Here is a 15,353-nt window from a genome sequence, read left to right as displayed (position 1 = left end):
TTGGTTGAATTGACTAATCCCATTTTGAGTTAGAATACAGAAAACAAATAAAGTTTTACTGAAAAAATAAGTGAAATGCATTTAGGAGCTCTTAAGGTTACATAAAGGAAATATGAAATAAAAAAGAATTTTTGATCTTTATATAAAAATTATGTTGCACATGAATGATTCAAACAAACAACATTAATGGACAAATCTTTCAGTGTATTGAAAAACATCACTAAAAATACTTTTATGTGAAAGACTTAGTGTTAACTAAAAGATTACCAAATTATCAAGATATATACACTATATTAAAAGTTATTAAATCTTTATTATAAAACTTTGAATTAGTATAGAGATCACTTGGTCAATCAAATTGATCAAGCACATGTTGAGAGATCTAAAATGCTTTCTATAAAAGGGAAAAAAAAATGATACAAGTTCATTACATTAAAAAATTGCTATTTTTTAAAACAAGGTAAAATAATCATTTAACCTTTTTTCTGCTGTTTCAATGTTGCAGTTATGGTCTTCTTTCCACTAGATTTTCCTCCTAGGGATAGTTTTGCAGCCCTGTCACTAGGTGTGTATTTGCCATTTCCAACAGAAGCTCTTGTGCTTGGAGAAAGATGCAATCCATTTCCTGACACAGAATAGTTAGGGGTTAGTGTAAATGCCACTGAAGAAACCAGATTGGATGCTGATGAGTATATACAAGGGCTGTTAAAAACACTGGAAGTTAATGACGATGAAGTACATGGCCTGGGCTGATCAGGTACTGGCTGAGATGTACCTGTAATAGTTAATGTTTTTTTAAAATCTTCTTACTAGTTTCTTTTGTATTAAAACAAACAATGATCAAAGCAAGACAATTGTATAAAAAAAAAAATACTGATGGTTATTCAGTTTTATTTTTGCATAATTTAAACAAATTCTAATACCAATTTCAGTTCTTCACAACTGACAATAAGGAAATCAACACAGCTTGATCAAAATATCAAACTTTTCTTTCTAGTATTTCCATGATGACAGATCTTCACACTTACTATTATAAAATCATTCTCAAAGTTAAAAAAGTAAAATATACACATATATGCAGTGTTAGAAACTTACCATTTGTTGTAGCGTTTACTTCTTTTCCTACAGCCGATTGGTTTCGGGATAATTCTATAGCAAGTCTCTGAAATAGTTTAATATAATAGTTCTCTTTGAATAACTATTTCTACAAAACATCATCAAAGAACACAGAATAAGTAAATAATTCAGTGTTGGTTTTATATTTGTACAATTAAATGCATAAGTATATGGACACTTGTATGGGTTCAATACATTAAATGGATTACACTAATGAATGACTTCAAGTGTTTGTAAGCACTGACATTCATTATCTACTTAAAGTCTATTTCTTTGGTGTTAATCATTGTACTTTTTATGACAATATGAACATTTTAATATGATCCTAATTCTTAAGAACATTTCTCTTTAGGAAGTTATATTATGGCAATATTAAATATTTTAAATCTTAACACTAATGAACCTTTCTCTTTATTAAGTTATATTAATGTTATTAGTTACATACAAACATTTTCTACAATTAACAGTTATATAAAATTTCTTTTAATTGCAATCTTTTGGCCAACTATCCAGAGGTTTCATTGAGCAACAGTGTACTGAATAATGAAGATTCATTAACTGGAATACTTTTTAAAAGCAGGTGCCCCAACAATACCTGACATTGTTATTTTCTACACAGTTGACAACTTTAATACCAGACATCAGTTGATAGTAATGTTGGCTCACACCCATCCATTGTTTTAAAAACATGTTCCACAAAGAAATGGATTTTTATATTGTTATGTACTCTTACCAGATGAAAGCTTTGGTCAGAGGGCCAAAAACTTGTTATATGAAAACAATTTTTGTGCAGAAAATCTGTGATTTTTTTTTCTATGTACTACTTTATATACATTAGGAGCTTTAAAAAGTAAGACTTCTCCAAAGTTCCAATAACATTATTGGTTACCATACTAACAACAATACTGAATATTTTAACTTTTGTGTAATATGAAGATTGTTTTGCATTATCAGCTTAGAATATGAACTTAGGACTAAAGTATCCAAAACTGGCTAAGCCTTTTAAGATATTAGGGCTGAAGCTAAAAATAGTTAACAGCGAGGTTATCAAGTTATTTTATCAACTTTAATATAGGTTTAGTTTTTTCTGAATCAATTTATGATACAAAATAGCTTTATTTAGCTTAATTATATGTAAGGCTGGTATTATTAATGTACAATCACTTTGTATTAATCTAGTTAACTTGTATCTTATAAATTTAACTAATTAGTTCTGAATAATTAAAAGTAATTAAGGTAAGTATGTATTCCTCACAGGCTATTAAAGGATGCTAAAGTTCTCTTGCATTGATGAGCATCTGCAAGTACTATGCAAGAGTTCTCAGATAAACTGAATTCATCTGAAAGGTACAGAAGTTTAATATTTACTTAACATATTTGATGAATATGCTGAAATAATTTTAATCACAGTTAAATTGTTGTTTGTGAGAAAAACAGTTTAGATTTATCATTTGGTCACTGTAACAAGTTAATTTTTCTTAACACGTTGGCTCCCGCACAACCTACAGGTAAGTTGTGCTCTATTTTCTTTATAAAGAGCCACTTACCAGCTGGGGCACAATGGCTACATATACACTCTTCCTATATATATAAAAAAAGTAAAATGAGTAGTGGGACGACCCTGGAAAGTATCAGCACAATAGGCTCGGGAGCCAACATGTTAAAAACATACTCAAAACACGGTATAAACATTTATACTTTGATCAATGGAAAAGTTTTTTAATTGTACAGCTCTTATTAATAAAGTTCTAAAGTAGACATTATTACTTTTTTATAAATTGCATTGATTGTATTATAACATTATTCTACAAATGAATTACACAAAGAACTATAATATAAGATGTGCAAAATACCTACAAGAAATAGGCAAAAAAGTTTTATAATTATATGTAGCTTTAATATGCACTTAATATCTTCAATTTTGAACATCTTGGTTTGTTGTGACAGGAGATTTGCCTCATAATACCATTATTGTTCATTTATGCTAACAAGTAGGTCATTGTCCATACTTTCATTGTATTTCTTAACACAATGCAGTCTATGAGAATCGACATCTAACTTTTACCTCATGGATTTCTCAAGGACTATCATATAGAAGATAATTCTTTCCATTTATAATTTCTTGTATAACCTAGCAAGTCAATTTATTTTTATTCTGGTTACTTTAAAACAACAACAAAAGTTACTAAGTAAAATAAATACATAAAATCAAGAATGTTACCTATTCATGTTGCACTTAACAACATACTTAATGTTTTAATACCATGTTGATTATTCAAATAATTGGTATAGCTTTCAAAATGCATATTTTGAAACAAAAACAATTAAAACAAAATTATTTTTCAAAACTACTTAATATCTAACCCATAAACAGGCTAAAGAAACTTCATTACTTAATAGATCACCAATTTCAGTCTACACTCAATAACACTGCTTGGGAAATGGCCCCATTTAACAAAATAAACAAAAATGTCAGTCACAGTTCACAAAATGGCCTTTCTGCTGATTATAAACATGTAGTATAGACAAGTAAGTGGAAGTAACTATAATTTGAAAATTTGGGGAAAAACATACAAAAAAGTGAATTCACTGTAGAGAGGCATTACTTGATTCAGAAAACTGGGGCTTAAGAAGTTATTTAAATATTTAATTAATAAATTAAATGTGTATTAAAATTTGGATTATAAACAAGTTTACTGACGTATAGTGGGAATAAGGTTGTGTAAATTTGGAATGCAACTCTAAAAACTTGCCCTCTCTCCACCTGTTCACATACAGTTTAATGCACTGAAGGTATTTTGTCAGTTTTAAAAATCCAGTTATTGGTACTTTGAAACATCATATATTACTTAATCGTTTGTGATACACGAAGTTATTAAATAACTAATTTCAAAAAGTCAAATTTATACAAGTAATAGATTCAAAACAAAAGACTGAATCTTGGGAGCAAACCATAAATATAAGCCGAGGTCTTACTTAAATATTTAGTTCTACAAAATAGTTAATTACGTTAACTTATCTTTATGAACCAAGTTTAAAGAAAAGAAACTAAGAAATACAAGTTTAATATACAAAATTCATAACTTTATAATAATCTTTTAAATCTTCTAGTAACTCACTTCTTTCAGATCATTAATCTGTGTTGCATAGTGAGTCTGTGTAGCTTGTAGTTGGTTAATAAACCACTGTTGGTCTCTACACTTCTGATAGAATGTTGGTGGTCGCACTCGAAACCGTAGTACCAAAGAATCTGTCTGTGTATTTAAATAACCTTCACTGGCCAAGAGGTCTAGTCGAAAGAAGCGGTTATAGCCCCAACATTCTCCAACTTCAAAATCAGAAGCAAATTCTCGAACAATGTTTTTGGTTGCATCTCGAGAAGCTAGATGAATCATCTCCACTCGGTATTCATACCTATTAAAGTGGTGTGTAATAAAAAAAATAGTTTTAATAAAATACTATAACAACAGGTTATGATTAATAATTGTATTCAGTGTCTATTGAGCAAGACAGGTACCAGCTGGTATTCTAAAGTATCAAAGTATTTATGTCAGAAGTGGATGATCACACCCCTGAACAACTACTATATCTCTATGTTAGAAATGGATGATCACACTAAACCTGAACTACTATATCTCAAAGATAGAAATGGATATCATGCTAACTGTAAACAACTATATCGCAATGTCAGAAATGGATGATCACATTAACCCTGAACAATTATCACTATGTCAGAAACATTATTCTACCTACTTTATGTGATACAACAGCACTACAAGTCCTCTTACTTTGATGTTTCAGGAAGTCCAGCTGACAACTCCAAAAACACAGACAAGTAGTGTCCCCGTACTACTCCGTTACCATCCTGAAAATAAAAAGGTGCATTTCATAAAGATGTAACCATTTCAATGTTAAATACTAAAAAGTTTGGCTTCGAAAAAGTTTTTTATTCTAAGATTCATCTTCAAAAGAAATAGTGCAAAAACAACAACACATGCGAACATAAAACTAAACTTACTATTATAATGTCAATTTATGTTAAAAAATTAGTAGGTAAACCTTATTGTAAAGAATTTAAATATTATGTTTAATAATTAAAATTGTTAAAGGTCCTTATTCTAAGAATATTTAATTTATTAGTACTAATGAGATGTATGAGATTTATATGATAATCATAGAACAAAACAGAGACTGAAGGTACTAAACACCTTACAGGGTAAACTTTTAATCTCCAGGTTAAGCCACAAATGTTCAATGCTGGGCTATACACTGGATCTGCCCTCTGCTGAAGAATACTAAAATTGTGCATCACAAAGGTGTTGCTTTCATAGGAAGGAACTATTTCACTGTGATAAAAGAAATAAGAGACAACTTGCTAAAAGTTACTAAACTGTAGCAATATTTTGGGGATTTGCAAAAATTGTAATCACCAAAACAAGTATTTCAAATTTTCATACAAACATTTACTTTTATATTTAAAAAGGAAAAAACTTTAGATCCACTTCAAAATCTCTCAGTCTGTCATAAAATATATTCAAATACTTCAAGGTGTGAACTACAATAGTAAAGTTGATGTGCAATCCTATTTCATAAAGAACTGACTTTTAATGCAGATGGAAAATCACCATGAAATTACTAACATCTTTAGTATATATGAAAAAATCCAAGCACAGTATGTACTTCTAAATGTGGAACACTACTAAATACATCCTTTCTCACACCAGATACTCTAATCAGACTTAACTTTAAACCCACTTAGAGCATTACAACACTAATACCATATACAATTCATATTTATACACCAACCATACCTACAGTACTTACTGTATAGTTATGCAAACATATACACTCAATACATTGTTTTAAGGGATATGTTTTAAGATGTTTGTATGAACTAATTTAGTTTTAAGTCAGAGCCAACATATACAATTAAACCATACGTTATAAATACTTCCTTGATGTTTTTCATATATATATATCATGTAATATTTTTGACACAAGCAGTAGTCCATAAAGAAATACAATGCATGTTTCAAAGGTAATTTATTAAATACAAAGTTCAGTGAGTTTGTGATATTGTTACTTTGAATTAATAATGAAGCGTTACGTTATAGTTAACACATTCAGAACATTTCATACAATCTTTGTAATTTTGATTCAAATTTGCTGAATTTTTAAAAGAAATTGCAGATTAGGTCTTATAATTAATGGATAATAAAACAAAAGTACTTATAATAAAAGTAGGGACACTTTTACAATGCAAGCAGTTCATCAGAATCCACAAAACTAAAATAGAATGAATCAGTTGCAAGTGAACATTTATTAATATCTTGTATTTTGAAAGATAAAATAGTGCATTTGTTGAACAGAAAGTTAGCTACACATAAAAACTAACTTTCAAACTATTTTTCAAGAACTAACTTCATGTATAAAACAATACACTATCAAAGTCAATTCAGATATATAACTTTCAGTAAACACTTGCAACCCCTACAAAACACTACAACCCAGAGTTTTCAGCCAACTGACATTTCCAACAATATTAAAATTTTAAGTATATTTTTGGATACAAAAAAGTAAAAGACGACATGGACTTGCATCACCTTGATTTCCAAATTTCTTTACTAAATACATGATGCTTAAACAAGTTACCTCTGAAAATCAGCTGGAACTGGTGCTGTTACAAAACTAGCCATGGGTTTCCTCTGGATCTCTGAAATTGTTTCCAAGAGTTCTGTGCTTTTGGTAATCAACTCGCTCTTGGTTGAAGCGTGCAACTGCTGTTCCACAGATTGGAGAACTGATTCCAGTTGTTCTGTTTCCTGAGTTAAAGAATTCTTCTGACCTGATTAAATCAAAAATACTTGAATGAATAGGATAACTTCACATTTTACTGTATCTTTAGTTTGATAACCTTATAATATAAAACACCTATGAATATGCATTTATATAAATAATACATTTGCACCTGTTTGTGTCCAGAACTTCACAAATTTCTTGACTAAACACAACAAATCACAAGGCCTTTGTCAGAGGAGTCCAGATTGCATACTGACTTTTCCTATTCAGAATCAACTTAATACATTTTTTTTACTTGCAGGCTTGTTGCATTAAAAAGTCTGAGTAACATAATGGCACAATATTGTGGCCATCCCATTTCTTTTTATTTCAAAAGCATTTCACACAAATGCAGTAAATCCTCCTATAACAAAGGTTTGTCCAACATAAATTTGCTTATATGTTAAAAATATAAGTAACCAATTACCTGCTGAACATGGAAAATTTGATTATATGCAGTTTGTCCAAAAATATTAGTGCTACTTTGTTATAACTCTTTCAACACAGGCTCAGTCAATTTAAATGACCATGCCTCCTTTTTGTCTCCGAGTCTCTATAGATAAATATTTCTTTCAACATGGAGTATACATCTTCACGAAATTTGTAGTTTATACAAATACATGATCTCCAATGGAGAGGTTTGGAGTGCTGCAAATGCCAGCAAGTTTCAGGCAAGAAAAGGCTAGTTTGCCAAATCTAGGCACTGCTTCAATCCTGCATAATCTGAAGCTGGGTCACTCAACAATGCAGCTGCATGATTCAAGCCATGGTTCCTTGAATTCCTTAAAGAAAAAGGATATGCTTCTCAACAGATGCTTATTGCAGATGAGATAACTATTTTATAAGTGGATGGGTAATAACATCAAGAAGCAAAATGTACAATAGCCAGCAGACACTGTTGACAACGTTCAGTAAGGAAGTTGACACAACGACTGATGCTGGTTATGTCATATAGAATATTGCTCATGCTAAATGCCCATATTCTGATGGTAAATTTGTTAAGAATACAGCTGAAGTTGTTGCAGTGTTAGATCCAAATAACACAAAACTTCAATGATTAACAGAACAAACACCAGCTTCATGCCACACTACAGAGACACATCTCGCAGAGAGGACTGATGTTAAAGACAAAATGCAAAATGATTTAAAGAATTCCCTTGCATTCAGCTTAGCCCTTGATGAATCTACAGATACACAAGACAACCCACAACTGATAACATTTGTTCATTATGTTTCCTATAACTGTGAAAGAGATGTTGGACTTAGTGGAACTAAAAGAAACAACTTGTGGTATTGACATCAAAAATGTGCTTGACAGAGCCTTAACAAATACTGATATTCCACTGGATAAACTTGTCACTATTGCAACAGATGGAGCACCTGCAATGGTGGGGAAAAATGCAGGATTAATTGCACTTATGGAAAGTGATCCCAGCTTTCAAGAGTTTCTCCCTGTTCATTGCATTATTCATTGTGAACACCTGGCAGCCAGATACTTCACATGTGAATATATTATGAAATTTGTTCTTGAAATTGTCAATTTCATATGCTTAAATGAGAAGACCCACTGACAGTTCAAAAAATTTTATTGAACAACTGGAGCTTGAAGATAAACCCAGTGATGTCTCTTTCTACTGCATTGTGAGGTGGTTGTCAACCAGCAATGTCTTAAATAGTTTTGTGAATCTGGTGGAGCCTGTTATTACTTTTCTTGAAGAAAAGAAAACATTCTATCCTCAGCTGAGAAATGATGAATGGATGCAAGATCTAATGTTCCTTACTGATATAATGAATCATCTACAAACTCTCAACTTGACACTGCAGGGGAAGGATAAGACTGTTTCTTATCTTACCCAGACAAGTTTCAACTTTCAGAATAAAACAAGACTTTTTTCAAAGAGATATATTGTCAACAAACTTCAGTAACTTTCCCAATCTCAAAAGGAGAATAAATACATTCTTTGATATTGAAATAAAAGACCACAAACCTGAAGAATACAGATAAATTACAAGGACTACTTGATAATTTCCCAGACAGGTTTGAAAAGTTTCAGAAGCTGGAGCCCTGCTTCACCTTTCTTGTAATTCCATTCATGGTTGATGTGATCAATGATGGTTGTCAAATTCTTGAACCTCTGGTTACAGAATCATTTGCTGTAAAAATGGGACCACTAGAACTACAGAAGGACCTGAATCTAAAGATGATCCATAAATTTCATTCTACAATTCAGTTCTGCAAGCAAGTTCCAGAAGTAAAATATCTTAAACTGAAGAAAACCAGTGTGCAACTCATCTCAATTTTCAGCACAACATACTGCTGTGAATCACTATACTATGTAATGAAGTTTGTGAAGTTAAAGCATCGTGCAATCTTTACAAATCAACAACTGAGAGCTAATTCGTACAGCCTTGACAATATATCAGCTGGAACTTCAACAACGAACAACCAAGATGGAAACTCTTTGTGTCCGAAAAATATGATAATATAATTTTGTAAAGTGGTATCTGATGAAAATAATTCTAATTTTATTGTTTTACATATTTTCCTCCATGTTTTGACCAGATATTTGCAAAGACAAATAAATATCATTAAAAATATCTGTTTTTTGCCCCTTTTATTTATATTTTTGGCAGCCTCATTTAATTTTAATGAAATGCAAGTTTGCATATTTTCCTTGCATTTCCATAGTTCATTACCATATTAAATATGTTCAATATAGTTAAAACAATAATCAGCCAAGATTTTGAAAACATTTGGTATATATGTGCACTTTGTTAATTTGTATTAGTTACAATAACAGTTTAAAAACTACATACATGAATAAATATTATGTGCATGTATTTTTTAATATTTATATAAAATTTATTAACAAAACATGCGTGTAATATCAGTTCATGTCTTGAGGCTCTAAAACTTAAGTTTATGGTATGTGGCTCTTACGTTAAGCAAGTTAGAACACCCCTGGTATACATGGATTCCATAATAGAGAAGCATTACATTTAAAATAGGGGTTTAATGATACTTAGCAGTCTACAGAAAAATCTTGAAAGACTTGCAAAGGAAATCCAAAGAGCTGAAAATTACTGACTTTACGAAGTCCAAGTCAGCCAATTTAATGCCTTCTGATCCCATTCTCTTGACTTCTACATTTGCTTCACTGAAGTTTAGAGCCATATTTTCCAGCAATTCATTTGCCTTAAACTAACCTCTCAGCCTCCAAATCAAATCTTTGATTTCATCATACTCAGATGAAATGTTACAATAAAATACAGTGAATAATTTAATTTAGCATATATTCATTTACAGGTGTAGGATATATGTGAATGTTATTATGCTTTTCATTTTATATTTTTAGTTCATATACAATACTTCTCATTTGCATTTGAGAACAATCCATATACAAGCATTTATTAGAGACTTAACAGAGCTGTATTCCTCCTATTACTATTAATCCTATAGGGTACAGAGTTCCTCAAACATGGACTTGCACAATACTGCTTGCTGAAGGAACGTATCCATGTTAGAAGAGGGCTCACTAACAATTAATTCACATGTAATTTCCTAAAATTAAGAGGATTACACTATAAACAATTAATATTGGCTTTTCTGATTTAAAGTCTAACAGATGCTTATCACTTTGTGATGACACATCCAAACATTTCTGACTATTCAGTTAAGTCTGTCTTAATTACTTTATATTTACTTCACTGTGCTATAATTTAGCTTTGGTTCATTTCACAGACTGCTATAAACACCTTTATCACATTTTGTTCTTTATTTGTTTTTACTTCAACTTGTAAAACCACATAAAACTCTGTAAACTTATAAATAGCATTACTATATGTTACTGTTTACTTACTTTGTATGCAGTTTTATCAAATGAAGTTACATGTACACGAGTTTGTTTCACTGACCACTTAAAAGTTTTTCAGACATACCAGGACTGATCAGTCCAACACAATACACAAGGAAGCATAGCTTAAATGTTGTGCATGAAAAGCAAAGGATAGGGAAAATTCAAGCAAAATCCATAAAAACTACCACAATTGTTTGTGAATTGAGATTATTATAAACATTAAATTGGTTATGTAGCATAATAATGACTCATTCAGTTTGAAATACTTAACTACTTTGCAATGTTGAGTGAAAGAAAAAAATTCACTGTGCCTTTACTCCCTAAATAAAGGCAAAACTGTGGTTTTCCTTACTTTATTAAACATGTTACTTGGTCCAGAGAAACTATTTATGGAATAATGCAAGTTCCATTATAACTGAGGTTGAATTATTGCTTGTTTCTTTTCCTTGATATGTCAAACCCCATTTCTTCTTCCCATTTCAATACTTATTATTACAGGAACTACACTATCCCTCATTTACAACTTCATGGCCAGTTGACATTATTACTTTCTACTGTTGAAGATCCTAACCTGTATAGTTTATATCATCTGTCTAGTCTATGACCAATAATTATTTTACACATGCTTTATCTGATATAACACTACTGCACATTAAGTCACTGCAAAACAATGCACTTTTCTTTTCACTGTGTACCATGTCAAGTGCCAATGCATGTGCCTATCTCTATAATCACATGAACTGGATGACACTAACATCTTACCTTAATCCTATCTGCACAAACATCCTTTACTGTGCAAGTCCAAATTTCAAGTGACTTGCATTCAAAATGTAAACTTGTTTGCTTACATTAGACCAATTATTATAGTATAAAACTGTAGTTAATAATCCATATTTTTATAGTATGTGTTTTAAGTTCTTAACGTTATACAGTAATATTTTTAAAAAATCCTGAATTTTTCCTTCTGTACAAGAAATGACTTTTAGGTATTCTCTCTTTAATTCATTTATCACATCTCCACTTCACATGAAATTTAATGTAAATTACTCACTATAATCACTTTTACAAAACAGTTTTCATAGCCTTCAATCTTGTTTGGTTACATAGTCAAATAGAAAATCAGACCACTGTTGCCACACCTACCTGTAACATTCTCTCTCAGGATTGTTAATAGTTCTAACTTCTGTTTAATTCTATTTATCTATAACCAATGGAAAGACAAGGTTTCATATGTCAAATGATGTATTATATAATGTTATTTTCTGAATGGAGAATTGTCATTTTCACTGTCAGTACAAGTTTTATTCCCACAGGATAAATAAACAGCTAAGATGAATTTGTAATAGTTCTCATCACATAGTTAAAAAGCCAAATGTTATGAGAGTTTAGAAAAACTGTATACTTTTTGCATGTATTATTTTATGTTCAGTGAATTTTTAATTAAATAAACTTTTAGTGCATTACTAACATAAGTACAAAAAGTAGGGTTAAGCATCATCAACAATCAACAGCAAGAAAATAGAATATTTCGGCAAGCACTTCGTTTAAATGTTTACTCATTAGTTATTTTAAAAGTAATTAATGTCTAAAAATAAGAATCTCTTAAGTTAGTTAAGGTCATATTTAAGTAAAAATAGATAACATTAAAAATGTTTCACCAGGCACAAAAGCAAGCAGATTGTGAATAACAATTCAAAAGCATATGATCTCCATGTTACCCCAGGTGATTTACTAGTTATAGTAGCATAATCAGTAGTTAGACATGGTTCAAAGGACAATAAAACTACAAATGTGTACTGTTGCAAGTTTAAAACTACTTTGGATAAATTAATGTAGTTTCACTTTATAATTTTAAGTCATTCTAGAAAAGAAAAAAAATGGTAATTTAGATTTATTTTTTGGTGGTTATATGGTTGGTCAAATTGACCAATGATATGTATAATTAAGAGTAAGAGAATATGACAGACAAAATACACGTTTCAGTGAAAAACATTTGAATTGTATTCAGGATGTTTTAGAGAATGCATAAATTTGAAATTTTTTTTGAGATGGAGAAAAGTATTTTTAATCTTAACCTAGAAGTCACTTTTCCACACAGACTATTCAATTAAACACTTGATATATTCATAGACAAATTGTTAGTAAAAATGCTCCAATGTGTACTTGTAATGTGTACTAAGTCTGCAAAGTTTAATGACAAAATACACACTGTACTAAAAGTTATAGAATTCAAAATTACACACAAGTAAAAGTGGTCCTGTAGTCAGTTCCCAGGAACATTCTTATATTGAGAGTTAATTACGGTGTGTATAGAAAAATGATAAAATGCTGAAAACAAGAGTCATATAACTATAACACTATGTAACAAATTTTTTTCTTGGGTAGTATGTGTTATTTCTTAGTTGTTTATGTTGTAAAAAAGTACAGAAAATGACCATTATTCCCTTCAAACTTTGCTTTTGTGACCTGGATAATAAAATTTAGAAACTAACCTATTTTCTATGTAAAATCGAGCAAATTTGCACATTTTCATTTACACAAGGTCTGAAAAAACACAAACCAAGATTTACATGTATTTATACTAAAGTTATACAAAAATGAGCACAAATGTTTAGAAGTGAGTATCAACCCATGGATATAGTCTCCCATCACGTTTTCATTATACGCTCCTTGGTAACAGCATTCAAAGTCCAGTATATCTTGGTGAAAGTGCTCACCTTACTCCTCTAAGTATGCTCCCATGTTTGCTTTCAATTTATCAAGATGAGGGTCACAGATATGAACTTTCAGGAACATCCTGCAGCCCATTTTGCCGTAGTTCTTCACCAGAGCCTCAACCAGTTCCACAAAATTCTCGGCCTTGTGATTGCCCAAGAAGCCCCGAACCACTGCAACAAAGCTGCCCCAAGCTTTTTCTTCCTTCCTATTGAGCCTCTTGGGAAATTCTGTGCACTCCAGGATCTCCTTTATTTGTGGTCCAAGAAAACACCAGCTTTGACCTTTGTCTCAGGCAGATTAGGGAAGAAATCTCGAAGGTACTTAAAGGCTGCAGACTCCTTATCAAGAGCTGTGACAAATTGTTTCATAAGACCTAATTTTATGTGCAATGGTGGGAACACCTTCTGGAGATCCACTAGTGGCCCACACTTGACATCATGCCTCCCCACAGAGAACTCAGTTTGTTGTGGCCAGTGCTTCCTATTGTAATGTGCTGCAGTGTCCCTGCTGTCCCAAAGGCAAAGATAACAGGGAAACTTGGTAAAGCTTCCCAGGAGATCCATCAGGAATGCCACCATTTTGAAGTCTCCAATAACCTTCCAGTCATACTCATCACATTCAAGGCAGATGCTGTCACAGAGTACTTTTTTGCTTGTCTTGATAAATTGGCCATGTACATAGCAGAATGCACCTGGAGAATGCTTGCAGCTTCAGGATGCCATCTCTGATAGAATCAGATAAGTCTGTGTTCACTCAGGCAGCTAGAACTAAACTGAAGTGGTGATTGGTGAGCCCTTGTGTATATATTACTATGGAAAGTTCTAGAAAATTCTAAAAGGTTCTTGAAAATTATTGTAAGTTTGAAAAAATTCTCTATCAGCTATTCAGCACTGAATCTACCTGGAATGTTCTGAAAAGTGTGTAAATTTGAAACTTTCATTATACCCAGGTCACAAAAGCAAAGTTTGAAGAGAAATATAGGTCTTTCCCATTTACTTTAGGCATAAAGCAACTGGGAAATAAACACTTTCTGTTCAGGAACAAGAGAAAGTAAAAAATTTTGTTACACAGTGTAATATTTCTGGTTCCTTACAATGAAATAAGAGCCTTTAAAAGTTTATTTAATGCAGCCAACATGGTTCTCATGAAAACAAAGTTCAAAAAGGAAACAGACAACTCTCTGTACAGAAAACAATGTAATATAATACATCATTTGATAGACTAAAACTGTCTCTATTGATTACAAGTTCCACAGTATAAATGTCAGAGAAAACTATGGGTAATTTGTGAAAGGAAGGATTGACTGTTGGGTGTTAGAAGTGCATCTGATTTCCCAGTGTTTGGCTCTGTAAATTAATATTGATAGTTATAAAAATGTTTTACATGCATAATATCTATATTACATTAAGTAATTTATGTTAAATTTAATACTTCTCATTAAATAAATTAAATGGAAAAAGATCCAGAAAGCAAATGTCAATTCTCATACTGAGGGAGATTATGAATTTTGTACATTTCCTTATAAAATTAAAGGACTTTAAACATGTAATATTAAAGTTTGATTTATAAATTAAGTTTTATTCATAAACAATGATAATCAAATACTTCAATTAAATTTTTAATGCAACTCAAATTTTGATATGCACCGACTTAACCGTTATGATACGGTTAATAGCTTTATATGGACAATGTAAATACAATGTTGATAAGTGTTCTCCATTTCTAGAGACATCTTTATAGGACAGCAGGGAAAGCATTGATAAGTTGAATTGTATGCTTTCTGGGTTTGACTTCTATCTCTAAGTTTGTCATCCTCACTGAAAA

The 15,353-nt window shown here is 31.2% G+C and overlaps 1 protein-coding gene across 8 annotated transcripts in view; it reads right to left on the bottom strand.

Annotated features, from left to right (window-relative positions):
* Positions 1–15,353, bottom strand: part of LOC143253690 (E3 ubiquitin-protein ligase TRIM37-like) — a 67,264-nt gene that overhangs the window by 28,553 nt on the left and 23,358 nt on the right. For all 8 annotated transcript variants that reach the window (XM_076507942.1, XM_076507948.1, XM_076507946.1 and 5 more), the window contains 6 exons: positions 6,769–6,961; positions 5,330–5,462; positions 4,905–4,981; positions 4,236–4,530; positions 1,096–1,162; positions 479–775 (listed from right to left, as the gene is read on the bottom strand). In XM_076507942.1, coding sequence (XP_076364057.1) covers positions 479–775; positions 1,096–1,162; positions 4,236–4,530; positions 4,905–4,981; positions 5,330–5,462; positions 6,769–6,961 — 1,062 coding nt within the window. The remainder of the gene's footprint in view (positions 1–478; positions 776–1,095; positions 1,163–4,235; positions 4,531–4,904; positions 4,982–5,329; positions 5,463–6,768; positions 6,962–15,353) is intronic.

This window comes from Tachypleus tridentatus, chromosome 6 (assembly GCF_004210375.1).
Source record: "Tachypleus tridentatus isolate NWPU-2018 chromosome 6, ASM421037v1, whole genome shotgun sequence".
NCBI lineage: Eukaryota > Metazoa > Arthropoda > Merostomata > Xiphosura > Limulidae > Tachypleus > Tachypleus tridentatus.
Note: the sequence above shows the minus strand (reverse complement) of the source record. Positions and strands in the feature narration are given on the sequence as shown.